Genomic DNA, 17,799 nt, shown 5'->3' on the forward strand with positions numbered 1-17,799 from the left:
AATAAAACATGACCAGTAGTATTTGCAGGCCAGCTTACAACAGAGCAGGAAGCACATGCTCGGCCCAAACAGCACGAGCTTTTTCTAAAAGAGGCTTGAAGAAGTGGCTGCTATATGGCACCTCCACAATTCCAAATTGGTGCGGCAACCACACCACAAAATGGCACACAGCTTTTCTACAAACGTGCAGCTGCGTCTGCACTTGTGTAAAATACGTGTGGGTCTCCAAAAGGGTCCCACTGGCACTCAAGTATGAGGCTTCCAATACTTGGTGGTGGGGCTCCTTAAGAGACCAGGGACATTTGATCTCCAGTAGGCCCACACCATGGCAACTGCAGTGCCACAGACCGTCAGGGGTTGCACCAAGGAAGGGAGCCTGGGAAAAAATATTGTTGAGGTAAATTCATGCACCACATAAAATGAACAAGACCATGATCAAGTTCCTTACAAAGCCGCTAACTGAATGTGAGTTGAACAGAAACATACATCTGTATCAATCACAAAGCCAATTTCATGGAGCTCGAAGTTGGCATGACATGCTTTCATGAACTCCAGGTACTGCTCCTTGGCCACCTTCTCTTTGTCTGCACCCCATCTGACAGCCTCAATGTTGAGTGGGGGCCGCCGCTGCAGGACGCTGTCCAGAAGGCCCTGGACATTTGTGTCTGCCTTCAGTGTTCGGATCTAAAAAAAAAGATTCAGCTATTTTAATTCATTTACTCCTATGCTCTCACTACAAGCAAATAGTTACAAGTACAAAAATGATTTCTCACCCTGTGCATAGTGGTGCCAGTGAGCCTTCCGTACCTAGCTTCATGCCACAACGGTGATTTGCTTGTTAGCCTCGTGGCTTTTTCTATTCGCTCAATTTCACTGAGCGGAAGAAACATATCCTCAAGGAAGTCTTCCTTTGTGCTTCGTGCTTTTCTAGCATTCCTGGGTGAAAAATTAAGCATAATTTTTTTCCACCCAAAGCATGCTGACTATATTTTGAAGTTGAACATCTCATTTCACCTCAATCAAATATTTTGCAAAAATTATCAAAGGTGCAGCACTCATTAAGCATGTCGATGGAACACTAAGTGACGTATAATTAGCCATGTCATTTACCAACTACCTTTCATGCACCAGCCGGTAATCTCAGGGCTAGACATGCAGGCCTAACAAAGTGCCTACTCTGCCATGGCAAGAAAACTTCACTGCCATTTCTTTTTGCACTGTTTGCAGCTAAGTGCATGTACATTTATTTCACTTGTTTCAAATGTCCACCTTCTAGCATTGCAGTGTGTTCTGCTATTGTTACTGCTTTTAATAAATACTCCTATTCATGTTTATTTTCTTGTACAGCTTGCGTTGCAAATGAATGTGCTACAGTTTGAGATCTAGAGTCATGCACTCACTTCTCGCATGATCACAAAAGGCAGCAGAAATTATGGGATACATTGTTTTTCCGAAAGAGTAGATACAGGGTTGTCCATTCCTAGCTTGAACATGCGAGAGGTGCAGCAGTGCTTTTCGGATTGCCAGTGCGTCCAACATGGCTATGCATCAAAGCAAAGTGGAACAAGAGTAAAAGGTTCTAGAGCTGGTGCTTCTAATCGTATACCACTTTGCTTTGATGCACACGTGTAATGTACAGACTAGCGTCCTTAAGAGCGCAGCCATGACATGCCGCTCGCGCGTTCAATCTAGAAATGGACGCCCCTGTACGTTGGTTTAAAAATTCTGCTGCTAGCATTAGCTGCCTGATGCAGCACAGAAACTCACGTATCAAGAAAGAGGTCTATATAAAATAAAAGCAAGCAACAGCAGAACATCGACAGCCTGGGTTGATCCTGACCTATTACTGAATTGTGCATGACAGTGGCAACAAGAATTTGCAAATGAGCAAACATATAACAAAACATACTAATGCATGCAAGCTCCTGTTTTTGGGCAAATATGCTTTCATGAAGACACTTGATGGCACTGAAACGTGAGAAATGTACCTTAAAAACGTGTACATTTCTTCATCCTCTGAAGCAGAGTCTGTGTCCTCTGAATCTGTCTTCGGAATGCTTCTCAGAACTACAGCACTTGAGCTTGCTTTCCTCAAGCGCTGAAATATTTCTATGTCTCTCGCGTCATAGGTCTCAGAAGTGTGATTGGCTTCCGCAGCAAGTTTTCGTGCCTTCCTGCCGGGCTTGCTCAAGTTGAGCTGGTCAACTGGGACCATGGTGGCCTAAAATGTAACACAATTATGTACAATAATAACATGATGCAGGTATTAGTTGTTTCAAGAAAGCTTTCTCATGTCAATGTTAAATTTACCTTTTTGGACACAGCTGCATGCCAAGCACATGGCTGCGAGGTGCATGAGACATCTGCACGCTCCCGAGCCGCTGCCTCGAGCACAAACAGTAGTGCAGCAACATGGCTGCACACTTCACCTAGCCTGCATAACAAAGCACTCGATGATCACCCTGACATAAGAAGGATTTAGTGGAAGAAGTCAACTTACCCAGCTTTGCACTGGCAGTGGCCTGCCAGTATTTGTCCTGATGTGTCGTTAACACACACCCATGTATCGTGGCCTTTTGCAGCCGCGGTTTGCGAGGGCATGACCTCGGCGCGCACAAAACTTATTTGCACATCACCTGGCCTCCACAGGCGACACTTTCGGACCAGTCCTGCAGACGGAGGATAGTGAAGAACACCAGTAGATTAAAAAATGTACTTGTAATCCCAATGTTCCCATCCAAAGGCACAGCGAGGGAAAAAAATTAAAATGCATAAAATATCCAGCCTTAAAGGAGAACGGTAGTTTCTGACTTATGAAGCTGTACCTACATCAGATATAGACTTATCTGATAACCGGTTGGTCTGCAGAGTTTGGCGTCAAGGAGGTGTCCCGCAGTACGCAAGCTACCGTGGAAGGCGCCAGATTAAATTCGGGCACGCGCAATTTTTAACGTGTCCACACATCACGCAGCACACGATGTGTGCGTTGCCGCCGCTGCTCGCGCAGGCTGAAGGCATCCCGCTACTGCGCTACCGCAGCGAGTCAATTAGAAGAAACAGTTGACAAGTATTCTTGCGGGAATATGATAATTTTCTTTTTGTTCTTTGAAATGCGGTAGGTAACACCGACAGCGATGCCACAAACGCACAAAACGGATACAAACGCCACACAATTAACGTGGCGATTTCAACCGTCTAAAACGAGGGACTACATAGCCATACGGTCCCTACGGCGCGTTGGCGCTGCTACCGTTGCCGTGCTTACCTACACTTATCTGCCGTGCAGTCGTAAGTGCCATGCGATGGTGCTATAACCAATGAAGTACTGTGCGGAATGCTTGGTTCGCGCCATGCTGAGCGGTCTGCGCGCCCTGCTTGTTTACGTACGAGAAGACACATCGGCCACTTACCTGACTCAAAGTAGTTGTAAGCCTCCAGAGCTTTGTAGTTCTCAACGTTTCCCGCAGTGAATTTGCTCGGTGAAAACAGCAGATATACAACAACGTTGCTCATCTTCACCGGCGGACACCGACGCTTCCCTTCTGCGCCTTGTACCCACTCGCTTTCCGGTACGGTGTACGGGTCCGGACGCTGCGCACCGTATACATGGAGCTTCTCCATGTACTGCTTTTGGTCCGCACCGCTCAGGCTCACGACATAATCGCTCGCGGACAGCATGGTCGATCAAGCAGACAAAAAAAGCACATACAGCTCACTCTCGCTATCTTGGTCGCACTGTAACTGAATGTAGCTTCGCAGCCTTTTGCCTACCACGAGGTCGCTAGCGACTGCAGCGCCACCTACACCAACTCGTTTGTTTGTAAACATGAAGGAGGTCCATACATTGATATATGCAAGAAAGTTACTCCGCAGTTTCCTTTCCTCAAAACCAAATTTAAAATCCAATCCACCAAACCCGATCGCGGCTGCCGTGTTTCGATGGAGGCGAAGCGCGAAGGCGCCGCAGTGCTTAGCAATGTCAGGCAACGTTCCCAGGTGGTCGAAAATATTACGGAGCCCTCCCCCACAGCACCTCTTTCTTTCTTTATTCTCTCAATCGCTCATTTATTCCTTTGCGTACGGCGCGGTTCAGGTGGTGTCCGCCGAAATGTGAGACAGATAGTGCGCCATTTCTTTTCCTCAAAACCAATTTTCAAAACAATAATAATAAATGGTTTTTTGGGGAAAGGAAATGGCGCAGTATCTGTCTCATATATCTTTGGACGCCTGAACCGCACCGTAATGGAAGGGATAAGAGAGGGAGTGAAAGAAGAAAGGAAGAAGGAGGAGCGGTAGTGGAGGGCTCAGGAATAATTTCGATCACCTTGGCATCTTTAACGTGCAGTGACATCGCACAGCACACGAGCGCCTAAGCGTTTTTCCTTTATAAAAACGCAGCCGCCGCGGTCGGGTTCGAACCCGGTAACTCCGGATCAGTAGTCGAGCGCCCTAACCACTGAGCCACCGCGGCGGGTCCAATTTTCGAAACGAATCTTCAAACTTCTTCCAAACCAAAAAATAATTGTAGGACGCTTAAGCTTCGCCTTTAAGAGTGGAATGCGACAGCGTGTTGCAGCACTGCCAGGGAGTGCGCGGAACGCCATCGCCCGTTCGGCGCGACGCCTTGCCCGTTAGACAAATCGCTCTGCTACGTTCGATGAAACGGACGCGTGGAGCGCCAAACCACGTAGATGCGCTGCCAGGCGCCTTGCCGAAACGCGCGGGACTCAAGTTGCAGTAGTAGTTCGTCGGACATCGTTCTCGACAGAACAGATGCCACGAACGCCAGCGTATCCGCAGCGAACGAAGGGGTAGCAAGACGCAAGGTTCGTGGCAAACGCGATTTGGATGTGCGCTACCTTCGCCGCTCACCGCGTGTTTCCTGCGTGCCCGGACGGCTCCACTGCGCCCGAACAATAGATAGTTTTAGCAGAGCGGGTTTGTGTTGCGCACCGTTTCCAGACCCAAGCGGAGCGCTAGCGGAGCGTCGCGCAAGAAATGAGTTTTCGCGCCGCGTATTTTCCGCTCGCACAAGCGAGGAGTCCGGCTGGGCCGCCTAGTATTCGTATTCGGACCTACCAGAAAAAAACAACGACGCTGAAATCCAACTGTTTTTACGTTTCAATATATAAATATCTTGTAATATTAAATATGTATTGCTTGATAAAAACCGCGCACTGATTTTGGCAATTAGGACTTTGTTTTAAAAAAGTATGTGCCAGTGCGAGTCAAGCCAAGGCCTTGCTCGCAAGCTCTTTCTTGTGCGGTTGTCGTGAATGCCACCCGTGAGTTTTTTAAAACGTTGGTTTTTCGCGAGCTTCGTGCTCTGACACCATGACTGGCGGCGTGTGCTGCGTCTCCAATATGCCCAAGAGCATTCTCCAAGACCCACTTCTGCTTTCCCAGCTGAAGTGGTCCGAGATTGAAGACTTGTTATGCTTAGAAGTACTCGGAGAAAACCGCCGCGACGCTCTCTCCGTGCACGGCCTACTGAATATTGACGCTATGGACAGTGGCGTATTCCGGACTTGCTTCCGATTCGAAAAAAAGCGATATAAACAGGCTGCAAAGAGCGTTGCGCTTTCCCGAGGCTGTGACAACTCCTCAAAGGGTTACAGTGCCTGGGGACGAGGCCCTTTGTATCACTCTACGTCGCCTCGCATACCTCAACCGGCTCCTCGACCTAGATAACTTTTTCTGCGGCACAGCTAAACAGTTTCATCGGTGCCGAGTGCCGTTCTGCATCACATCGATGAAAGGTTCTTTCATCTGTTGGACGACGTGAACAACCACGTATAGCTTGATATTAACACTTTGAAGAAGTTCTCGCAAGTAACAAAATCTAGGGGATTCTTGTGGTCCTGAAAATTTCTGAAATACTCGCCCTTTCGTTTTCAGGCTATCCACGCAGAAGGAGCCCCACTTAGGAACTGCTATGGGATTATTGACGGCACGGCGCGTGCAATATGCCGGCCGCCCAGAGACCAGAAGTTTTTTTTCAGTGGCCACAAACGCTTTCATGCCCTGAAGTACCAGGCCATTATGTGCCCAAACGGCATAATCTGCCAGTTGGATGGCTCTTATCCCGGCAGCAAACATGACGCCGGTAAGTGTGCAACTAGCAGAAGTAAAACACTAGCTGGCTCAACAAGCTAGTCTACCTGTACCTGCAGCTTCAAGCTAGGTGTCATGTAAGCTTGTCTGAATGTACCATTTTTTATGCGCTTGCAGGTAACTTTGGGAGGAGCAATGTGTATGTCAAGCTACAAAAGCTCGTGCAAGGACGTAGCTATTTCATATATGGAGACCCGGCATATCCACTGCGAACCCTCCTGCTGAAGCCACATGGTGGTGCCCACTTAACAGCAGAGCAGTGTGATTTTAATAAGTCAATGAGCGCTGTGAGAGAGGCGGTAGACTGGGGCTTCGGAAAAGTAGTTTGAGTGTTTGCTTTCGTGGATTTAAAAAAAATCAACTCTTTCTCCAAAATGTGCCACACATATTAAAGGCATGTGCCTTGCTAACTGCTACACATGCCTATACAGTGCCCAAGTGTCGCAATAATTTGGCCTGGAACCACCGTCACTTGAAGTGTACTTGACACCCCACTAGTGCTCCACACGAGCAGGTACTGTGAGTTTCTTTTTCATAGCAAGCTTTGCTTTTGCAGTTTCCACTGCAGCAGGTCCTTTGTGGCTCTTAAGCAGACACTACAGTACGTATCATTATTTGAGTATGTGATACTAGTCTGAGTGTCTGCCACCAGTGAGCAGTCAATCAACGCTCCTCAAAATTTCCTTCGAGTAGTGTCTTACGCAAGTTGTTTCATAACTGCAGGCCGGTGACAAGGATACGCAGGAAATTATTACACTCAAATGATGTGGTACCTACTGCCATGTTTGCACAATAAACACAAAATGCCTGGGCAGTGTATGCTTTAAAAACAAAGCATGAAATGGAAAACCACCCATGAGAGCCACATGGCGAAACGTGCAGTGTCAAATGAACACAATTTTTGTTTCTATTTAAAAATCGGGCTCCTCAGCATTTACAAAACATTTTCCGGTCTTTCAAGCCGGCCAAGCAAGTGACAGTGCTGGTCTTTTTCGGCTTTGCATGCTGCACTTCAGCACGTCACTAGGTGGCAATGCCAAGGCCGTCTATTTGACTCAAGGTTCTCACTGTACTGCCCCCTTTGTAATCTTGTAACCGCAACTTCTTTCACCTTAGTTTTTCTGTAGTTTTGTTTCGTTTGTTTTTACGTTGTATAAGAGGCCAAAAATGTATATGTGAATTGCTGTTATTGAGCAGTTGATTGTGTATATATTCTTGCTATTTTTCATGATGTTCATCTCCTTTGTATTTTTGATATTAATAAATTTAGTTCATATATGTTTGTTATGCGCTCCCTTCATTTCCTGTTCCTGTTGGGTTATGCTTCTAATGCGTTTAAAGTATTTCTTTGAAGTGTGCGAATATTTCCGCCAGTGTGTGTGAAGTCATGCCTAGTAACGGTTGCCTGGCCCATGTCAGGCTCAGGCAGCCGACCAGAATCTTCTGGAAAATAAAGTTGAATTGAAACTCGGAATGTAAATACAGTGCTGAAGACGTTACATTGCTTTAAGTAGTGTACTTATACTACATGTCTGCACATCATTGCCACTTACAAGGACTAACTGAGCCTTCCTTCAAGATTTACTCTGAGTGATGGCTTCCACACATCGCTGCTGCTCTTGACGGCTACGTGTAAAAGGAGCATGACAACCCATTCATATTTGATATTAATTGCTCAAGCACCCGAGGTGTTTTTTTTTTCTCGGGAAGTCTCACAAGCCTTTCCAGGCGGTCAAGCACATGATCATGTTGTTCTGCCTGGCGTTGCACTTCAAGGCGGTGTCGTTCTTCCTCGAGAGCTAGTTTCCTTTCTTCGAGGGCCAGCCGCTGTCTTCCTAGTGTCTGTTCTTCCTGCCTCAGCCGAAATTCATAATCCTCACGGCAAGCCAGGAGCTCCAAGCCCATTGCCTGAAGACTTCGCACTCCTATTGGGACAAGAAAAGGAAAATTTGAGCAATGTCGCCTGAAAGAACACTAACATGAGGACAGGCAGTTACATTATATATTGCTGCAACGCAACATAAATTAGTAATCAAAAGCCTCTTAACCTGTAATGCACTTGCCTTCTGCAAATGAAGGATAAATGTACAGCAAGCAACTGTTGACAGATTATAAAAGCTGCGGGAACGCATAGTGGCCTTTCACCGTCACGTTAGATAACTCGCCCAGCACCAGTGTTCTCAGTCAAGTTTGTCGCTATTTCATTCCCCCTTCCCAAAAGCCGATATGCTTATTGCCACCTAATTACTAGTAAGCAGATTAAAAGAGTCCAAGAGCACAAGTATGTGGCCAGAAGGTAACTTTCGATCTGCAGTGGAATACAGCCTTAACTAATGCATGCACCCACGCATGCTGTGAAAGACTTAGCTAGAATCTCCGCAGTGTAACTCCAGATGCAGTAATCCTCACTCAATTTACCCTGGTAATGCCAATCATAGGGCCTGCAGAAATCAGGCGAGATCCTTGCAAAATACCCAGGAAAAAATTATTCAATACCTTTAGATACCCACTTCCTACTGTATTTCCCATAAATAATTCCGCACATATTCTGTAGTGAATTATGCAAACTGGCAAGGTACAAAATTTTAACCTAGCACAAAGGTTGAAAGGATCATGCTTCCTTTCCTGATGAAACGTGGTACCTTTAAAATTAGTATGTCGCTGTACCTTCATATCCATCGCGATGTCCACTGGGGACATTGCATTAGATTGTGTAGTGCCCATTCTAAGTATACAGCCCATGGAGTTTGCTTCTAAGCTGTTTAGTATGGTCCCCTGGCACAACTAGCAGTGTTAGGCTTGGGAGGATTGGAGACGCAAAACCATTCCTCTTTTCGAGGGATTTCTGTCGCTGAGGATGCATAACTAAGCATGCTGTAGGCCTCACAAGCAGACCCCTTCAACTGTATTATTTTGACTGAGCGGAGGGGCAGAGTACAGTCTTTGTCAAGGTGATGTGTGCATGCTCAAATCATTCTGAAATGCCTAAAATTATTCTTAATTAAACATATAGTAAACGTAAACATTACTGGAAACAATGCTTCAACTTATGTGCCTTGTATGTTTGCTCTGTTTTAGTGTGCTAGAACTATGGCTTCTACTCAGCTGAAAAGCAGTTTTTTTTTTCTGTATGGTACCTGGTCTGGCCCATGGCAGACTGGTGAAGAAGAATGAGAACACGCCAACAGACTGCAGAAGAAGAGAAGAGTGGGCCTCGGAACCAACTGTCTGAGGCGGAATGCCAGGCTTGACAGAATGAACAGAAACTGCAATGTCAGTGTTTCTGCATTTTTCCTACAGAAGACGTAACTGCACTTAGAACAAAACTTTGTGCTCCATATACTTATGTCTGCACCTGTACATGTTGAATTGTTTTCCTTGTTGAAGTTATGAGAAATAAAATTAAAAATCGATGTGATCAGGTGTGCATTACAGCTTTGCTTGGTTAAATCTGTGGCAGCTGTTTCATGTGCATTCTTGGATTTTTCTGATTACATTATGTCTACATGGAAGAGTACTTATGCAGGCAAGAACCACTTCCAAATGTTTCAGGTGCAAGAATCAGGTGTGACCTGTGGCACACTGTCTAGGTGCACATTCCAAATATACAACGTACAGCTTTCCTGTAGTCAAAAGTGCTCCCTGCAAGAGATCATATATGCAGGTGTGCTTTACACAACTGTCTGAACATAATGATGACAAGCTGCTTTAGGGCACCACTCAGAGCTCTCTTACCTGTTGTGACATTCCTCCTGCACTGCCGCTTTCGTTGCGGCTGTTCTTCGTCTACCTGTGCACTAGGTACAATGCCGCTTTCAATGTGGACTGCGGCACTATTTTCTGTAGTGGCATCTTGCTCGCTTTGCAGTGACTGCGGGCAGTGTTGGGAACATGGCTGCCGGCACTCGGGCTCGCACAATGTCATCAGCAGCTGTCTGGCTGCGGAGTCATTGTTTGCTAGAAAAAGGCAATGCAGAAAGTAATAATGTGTGAGTCAATGAAATAACAAAACTGCAAAGATAATAAACGGGGACAGTCAAGGAATAAAAAGCTTTCACAACTTTTAGTAAATGCATAGATTGTCTGTACGTTTTATGTGTATACACCAAAAAGCAGCCCATTTAACCCAAATTGAAATTCGTCGCATTTTATATGCCCTTACTAATCACTGTAGTCATGCAAACATCGATGTAAAAAGCTCAACAAGGAGAACGAAGTGCAGACGAGGATTAGCGCAGAAATACTCATGAACAAGACCACAACACTTACTGTTCATTTGGCTGTCCTCATCCTGGCTGGCCCGCACAATAGATGTTTCCGCCAAAACAGCGTCCCTTTTTCGCTGGGCCATACGCATTTCTGCAGCGGCCGATGTCTGTGCTGGCAGCGTTTGCCGCTTCTCTGGCGCCGATCCGTTCCCCTTTCGAGGAACAGTTCTGACTGTATGTCCAAACTCCCGTGCTAGGTCGGAAACCTCCTGCAGCAACTGCTCTAGCTCGTTGTAATCCTCTTCTGTGCCGGATCTGAGAAGGAAATACGAGAAGCTCAGGCTTGGTTATGTAAGTGATCAAGAATGCCAATTGGTGGTAGTAAAATCAGCAAGAGGAAAGATCACGAACCTGTCGGCTGCAAACAACAGGGCCGCTATCAATGCTGCATGCGAATAGAAGGGAATAAAAAGCAAAAACAGATTGACGGGGACGGCCGCAGTGACGGGGACGGCCGAAGTGACGGGGACGGCCGAAGTGACGGGGACGGCCGCGGAAACGCTGGAAAACTAACATAGTACAGGATCCCCCCACACAACACAAAGCTATAAGCGCAAACACACCAAGATAAAAAGCACACACAATCACTTACTTTCGCAGATTAGCTCGGTCGTGTTGCCGGAAATAACCAATCAACAGGTTCACCCTGTCACGCACGGCACGAAGAGTGAGCTTGCGCTGGATCGCAGCCGCAACATTTTTCAAAACAAGGCGCCACACTATGAGTAACCGTTCCGCTCGCGCGCTCCCGCTGAGCGGAGCGGGCGCACAAACCCGCTCAGCTAAAAGTCTCTAATATGAGCGGCAGGCGCTGCCGTCGCGCGCTACATTGCGAGGAGGAGGAGGAGGAATTTTATCGCGAGAGCGTTAAGGAGCGCGTGTCGCAGAAAAGCCGGTGTCGCCGGCGTTGCCCGTGAGCGAAAAATCCTTCTCGCAATGTACGCCACTGCCTCAACAGATAGCACGCGACGGCAGCGCAAGGAAAGGAAGGGACGCCTGTCGCATATTTCAGTGGACAACCCGGACCGCGCCTGAAGGGAAGGAGAATGAAAATTGGTTTTATGGAAAGGAAGTGAGGCCTGTCTCCCATACCTCTGTGGGCATCCGAACCGTGCCGTAAGGAAAATAAAATGAAATGAAAGTTGATTTTAAGGAAAGGAAGTGACACATCTGACATATGACTCGTTCGGGCGCAGTGGGGCCGTGCGGGCACGCAGGAATCACGCGGTGATCGCAGCGCACATCCAAAGCACGTTCACCCCAAAGCTTGCGGCTTGCCGCCGGAAGCTATGCTCGCGTTGATGGCATCGGGTTTGTCGAGAACGATAAGCCGATGAACTACGACTGCAAATTAAGTCCTGCGCGTTTCGGCTTGGTGCTTGCCAGCGCTTCTACTTCGTTTGCCGCTCCGCGCGTCCGTTTCATCGTCCGTAGCAGAGCGATTTGTCTAACGGGCAAGGCGTCCCGCCGAACGGGCGATGCCATTCCGTGGACTCCCATGCAGTGCGGCAACACGCTGTTGCGTTCTACTCTTAAAGGTGAAGCTTAAGCGTCCTACAATTTTTTCGTCGGCCGACGACACCACCTTTTCTGCGACATGGGGCACTTAACGCTCTCGCGTTCATAAAAGGCGAATAACTGACCCCTGAGACAGCGGAAACCTCCGACGCACTTTAAAGTACAGGTGGTATTGACAGATGAGCGCTGCATCCGTTGGCATAAAAACGATGTAGCAGAAACGCGCCGCTGCTGCTATAGATCGTCGGCGTTCTTTGTGTTGATTGGCTTTAGCGTTGACAACGCTCTACTGCGATGGTTTTGAGGAAAGGAAGGCGCGTAACTGGCTCGCTGGCTCAGTGCATGGCTCAGTCTAGTTTCAGGTATGTGAAGGTGGCGAGAGATCTGGGTTTCATGCACTAGCTCAGACAACGTGGCGGCACACAAAGGCACTGCAGCAATATGCGGCAGCATTCATTGGGTGACCAACCTCTCGCGGTCGATGATTGATTTAACCGCCACCTGGTAAGACGGGCGCGTTGCCTATCCAGTGTGCGAAACGCGCTCAACATTACAGGCGATAAGCCGTGGCTACTTGTCCGATACACCACAGCTTTCGCTCTATAAGCAGGCTCCACACTAGTTGAACCACAGGTGTGCCTAGGCCTGCCCAAAAACTCGCAGTGTGCCGCAATGTTGACCGAGGCAGGAGCGTGGCCACTTGAGCTCCAAGCAGTGCGCAGGGCACTGAATCACATCGACCGGTTTCACCGCGCACCGGACGGTGGCTCGCTGCTGCTGCGTATGCGCTCGCACCCGCGCTCACGAATCGGCGCGGCGCTGCTCGAGTATGAGCAATTGACACAAGGCCCATCCCCTACGGCTCCTGCGCGCCCTGGCTTGCTGCCTCGGAGGTACAGCGAGAGATCGTTGGCATTACGGGAAAGCGGAGCACACCCCTCTGTGCAGTGCAGCAGCTTGCCAGAGCTGTCATACACGAGGAGCACGAGGAGCTCCTGGACCATCTCCTCGTGTACACCGACGGCTCAGTGGCCCGCGACAGCTGCTCTCTTGCAGCGGCGGCTACCATCCCCGCCCTGCGACTGCACAGCCAGCAACACGCAGCCTTCTTGGGCTCATACACCACGGCGGAGTTATTGGGGATCCGGCTCGGGCTGGACCTGCTGCTCACCCTCGGCCCTCCGCCGCACCGGAGTGCTCTGCTGAGCGACTCCCGCGCCGCCCTCAGCCGCCTACAATCTAACGGTCGCGGTAACCCACTAGTGCGGGAAATTCGCTCGCGTATCGAGCACTTCGCGCAGAGAGGATGTGCCGTGCGTGCAAAGTGGGTGCCCGGTCACTGCGGCATCGCCGGCAACGAAGACGCTGATGACCTCGCAACCGCCGCACACCAACCACCTGCCAGCGATCTGCCCCTGGCGCTGGAGGACCTGCGTGCGGCCATCCACGACCATCTCCGAAAGCAGCACCCCGACCCACGCATCGCAGGAGGTGAGCGCATCGTGAGTATCACCAGCTGTAGCGCACTTACACTGTCGCAACGTGTAATGATCCTCCGCGCGCGCATTGGCTGCGTGTGGCCCGGGGAACGACGGGAGCGTCACGGAATCGCGATGAGTGATGTGTGTGACGGATGCGGTGCAGTGGAAACACTACAACACATGCTCCTTCATTATGCCGCTTTCGCCGATGCTCGACGCGATATGCTTGTGGCCTATAGGGGGCAGGGCATACTACCAGGCTCCATCAACACGCTATTGTGGCCGCAGGGCAGTGCGCGCACTCATGAGCGAACTTTGGTGAGCCTCTGTGCATTCCTCGAACACACGGGCTTGACGTCCCGTCTGTTCTCTATCAGGTAGTTACACACAACAGGCCCGGGGTGCGCTCGAAAAGCACAAGCCTCACGACCCACCACAAACGGGCCGAACGGGGGTAGTGCAGAGGAGGGCATAACCCCGGGTCGACGCTTGGCCAACGTCACGACGCGTCAAACCGTCGGTTGCCGGCATTTTCAATAAAGGTTTTCCTACCTACCTACCTACACGCAGTGACCGAACGCTCCGCGAGTTCTACCTTGAACGATTAATAACTGGACGCCCCACTCCTGTTGTAGACAACACAGTGCTGTGCGCGTGTGTGATTTAATTCCTCTAAAATGAACTAATCACGCGCACAGCCTGGACACATTTCTTATTTTGCAAATAGTTTGTATATATTACTTCTCCCCCTATCCTCTCTTCCTGTCCCCTCACCTCTTTCATTTAATTTCTCCATTCTGCCTGCTATCCTTTATTTTCGCGGCCCCAGCTCAGGTGCTTCAGTATCGAAGGCAGATGCCGGGGCTAGCAAAAATATTTTCCTTCCTTTTTAATATTATCTTAATATAAAACCACTACCACCACCACCACCACTCAAGGCAACTAATCTGGCGGATAAATGCTACGAGGAGGCCGATCATAAGGCTTCAAAAGTCTTGAATGTGCTCTTGCGAACCGGTTGACGTAGCTTGTTATACGTGGTAATTTATTTTGCCGCTTCGAATGCAACGTAACTGCTGCGTACCGTTACCAATCGATATACTGAGCGCGAAACGGCCAGTGAAGCATATTTGCGGTTCGTTATAGTTCTTCACTCGCAAATTTTTCTTCGTAAAAATGAGACATCAGATAAATGTTCTTCCACGGGAGGTTAGAAGGTGAGTTGCTATTTCTTTCTGATATTCATTATTTCATTATAATCCATTTCTTTACAGGAAGGTGCCACCGTATTACTTCGTCGCAAAATCTATCTTTTTGCCTCAAAAAGAATAATTTAAAAGCTAAGTAGCGGGAATTTTTCTTGTATATTATAACACTATGAGCTGAGCATTCCGCATTTCTGATTAATGCCGCACGCGAAACTACAGTGCCGAGAGAAGTTGGGAGCTCACGTTTCAGAGCAGTGAAAATGGAAAATTGGTTGTTGGGGAACGAAAATGGCGCAGTATTTGTCTCACATATCAGTGGACACCTGAGCCGCGCCGTAAGGGAATTGATGAAGGAGGGAATGAGAGAAGGAAGAAAAGAAGAGGTGCCGTAGTGTAGGGCCCTCCGGAATAGTTTCGACCACCTGGGGATCTTTCGCGTGCACTGACATTGCACAGAACACGGGCACCTTTGCGTTTCGCCTCCGTCGAAACACCTTCCGCATTTTTGAACAATGCAGCATGCTGAACTCCAGCGCCGCGACAAGTTTGGAGGCCACGCTCCTGAGGATGTGAACTTGACTCAGCTTGTTTTCCTTGTTTTTGCGACAAGTTTGGTGGTGGTGGTGAAAGCATTTATTTGAATATTGCAGAGAGGTTGCGTGGGGAGCATTCCCTAGTGGGCCGCTCCCCTTACAGTTCTAGGTGGAGTCCCTTATTAAGGGACCCCATTGGCCTGGGCCGCCACTTGAGCTCGCTGAACTAGGGCTTGTTGGACCGGTAGGTCCAGGCAGCTGAGCAGGGCCGCCTCCCAGTCCTCTCGGGTAGGGGAAGGGGTTAGGGGCGGAAGAGACGGATTGTGTTGGCATGCCCGGACCATGTGGAACGTGTCAGCCACCTCCCCACAGAAAGAGCAGAGGCCAGAGAAAGAAGTGTCGAAATGTTTGAGCACTGCCGGGCACGTAGAGTGTTAGTAAAAAGTCTAAGCAGTATTCTCTCATCCTCTTTCCCTAGCCCCTTGAGAGGAGCAGGGTACTGACGGTGCGAGTCCCGATAATAAGCGGAGATATCTTTGAAAGTTAACAGAGGATAGGAGTCCTGGTCCAGATCGGTAGGGTCTACGTCGGGGACCCGGTTAGTGAGTGCGCGGGCGACCGAGTTGGCGGCCTCATTCCCTGGTAGGCCCTGGCGGCCTAGAGTGCAAATTAGAAATCGGGTCGTGGGGTCCTGATCCCGAGCTGCTCTCCGAAGTATTCGTTGCGCTGTTGGCGTTATCCAGCCCAGTTCATAATTCTGGCAAGCCCCTCGCGAGTCAGATATGATGAATTTAGATTCAGCGTGGGAGGCGGCTAGGGCGATTGCTACCTCCTCCGCGTGGGTTGTGCTAAGTGCCTTAAAAGTGAGACCGTTCACCTGTATTCCCTCGTGAACGACTGCGGCCGTGTACCATCCTCCCTTGGAATGATGTGGTACCGCAACGTCTACATAGAAAACGCTGTGTCTGGAGCCATAATGGCGGTGCAGGGCATTCGCCCGCGCCTGACGCCGTCCATTGTGATTCTCTCTGTCCATTTTGGTAGGAAGGGGTCGAACACGGAGGGCGCCTCTCCATAGTTCTGGCACTCGTACCCTTTCCTCAATTTGATGGTCATGTTGTATATGCAGCCGGCCCAGTAGGCGACGACCGGAAACGGTCTGGGCAAGACGCGTGTATTGATTAGTGAGGTGCGCCTCGCGCAGCTCCCGATAGGTGTTCACCACCCCCAGTGCAAGGAGCACCGCATTTGAGGTAGAGATCGGGAGGTCGAGCGCCCTTTTGATCATCTTGGTGAGAGTAACCTCCAAGATGTCTTCGTCATGCTTGCGCAAGTGCAGGTCGAATATAGAATTCGACTCGTCACAAAAGCATGGGCGAGTCGCATCGCATCCCTACTTCTGAAGCCCCCACGCTTGTTGGAGACGCGGTGGACCATGCGGCCCACTTGATCGCCAACCTTGCGAAGCTTGGCTATGGTTGTGTCAGCGCGACGGTTCTGGTGAATAAATAGTCCGAGGACTCTAATCTCCGTGGCTTCGTGTATGAGTCCGCTAGCCAGAGAGAGAAGTATTGGGGTCTTACATCTCTGCGAGGGGCGATGTACTAATTCTGATTTTTGAGGAGAGCACTGGAGACCACAGTATGTAGCGTAGCGTTCCACTACGCTCGCCGCTGTTTGCAGGCGGACTTCCAGTTGACCAATGTTGCCCTCTGTTGCCCAAATGGTGATGTCGTCGGCATATAGCGCATGCTGTACACCTTCAGCCTAAGCCAGTTGGGCAGGGAGATGGAGCATTGCGAAATTAAAGAGTAGTGGAGACAGCACTGCGACTTGTGGTGTGTCCCGTGTACCCATAGTGTAAGGACCGTGCTCCTTCTCCTGAATGCGGATAATGGCTTCGCGCCACGGTGGCTCAGTGGTTAGGGCGCTCGACTACTCATCCGGAGTTCCCGGGTTCGAACCGGACCGCGGTGGCTGCGTTTTTATGGAGGAAAAACGCTAAGGTGCCCGTGTGCTGTGCGATGTCAGCGCACGTTAAAGATCCCCAGGTGGTCGAAATTATTCCGGAGCCCTCCACTACGGCACCTCTCTCTTCCTTTCTTCTTTCACTCCCTCCTTTACCCTTCCCTTACGGCGCGGTTCAGGTGTCCAACGATATATGAGACAGATACTGCACCATTTGCTTTCCCCCAAAACCAATTATTATTATTATTATTATTCGCGGTCTGTTAGGAAATGTTTAATGAAATTAAAAGCGTGTCAACAGTGTGTCTCGCTGAGGTGAGAAAGAATGACGCTGTGTTTCACGTTGTCGAAGGCACCCTTCAAATCCAAGGCGAGAACAACCTTGTCATTATGAGGGTGCTCGACAGGCGTGAGTACCTCGTGGCTGAGTTGAAGCAAAATGTCTTGTGCCGATTTGTGATGCCGGAATCCAAACATCGTGTCTGCGAAAGTGTTACGGGCCTCCAAATATTGGGAGAGGCGATCTCGAATCATGGCCTCCATAAGCCTGCCCACACAAGACGTCAAAGAGATGGGTCGGAGATGATTGGTATTGATGGGCTTGCCTGCCATTGGGATGAAGGTGACAAGAGCCGTTTTTCATTCTAGGGGGAGGGGTGTATCATTTTTCCAGATTGCGTTGATGTATTCTAGCAGGGCCTCATACGCC

The 17,799-nt window shown here is 49.3% G+C and overlaps 1 protein-coding gene across 1 annotated transcript; it reads right to left on the reverse strand.

Moving 5' to 3' along the window:
* Positions 1-3,688, reverse strand: LOC144107033 (uncharacterized). The gene is made up of 7 exons (XM_077640018.1): positions 3,411-3,688; positions 2,501-2,669; positions 2,311-2,434; positions 1,989-2,221; positions 774-936; positions 487-684; positions 1-376 (listed from the first exon to the last, which is right to left on the reverse strand). The coding sequence occupies exons 1-7, from the start codon at positions 3,676-3,678 to the stop codon at positions 35-37; spliced, it is 1,497 nt and encodes a 498-aa protein (XP_077496144.1). The 5' UTR covers positions 3,679-3,688; the 3' UTR covers positions 1-34.
* Positions 3,689-17,799: the final 14,111 nt, after the last annotated feature.

The sequence above is a fragment of the Amblyomma americanum genome, chromosome 1, assembly GCF_052857255.1.
Source record: "Amblyomma americanum isolate KBUSLIRL-KWMA chromosome 1, ASM5285725v1, whole genome shotgun sequence".
Taxonomy (NCBI): domain Eukaryota; kingdom Metazoa; phylum Arthropoda; class Arachnida; order Ixodida; family Ixodidae; genus Amblyomma; species Amblyomma americanum.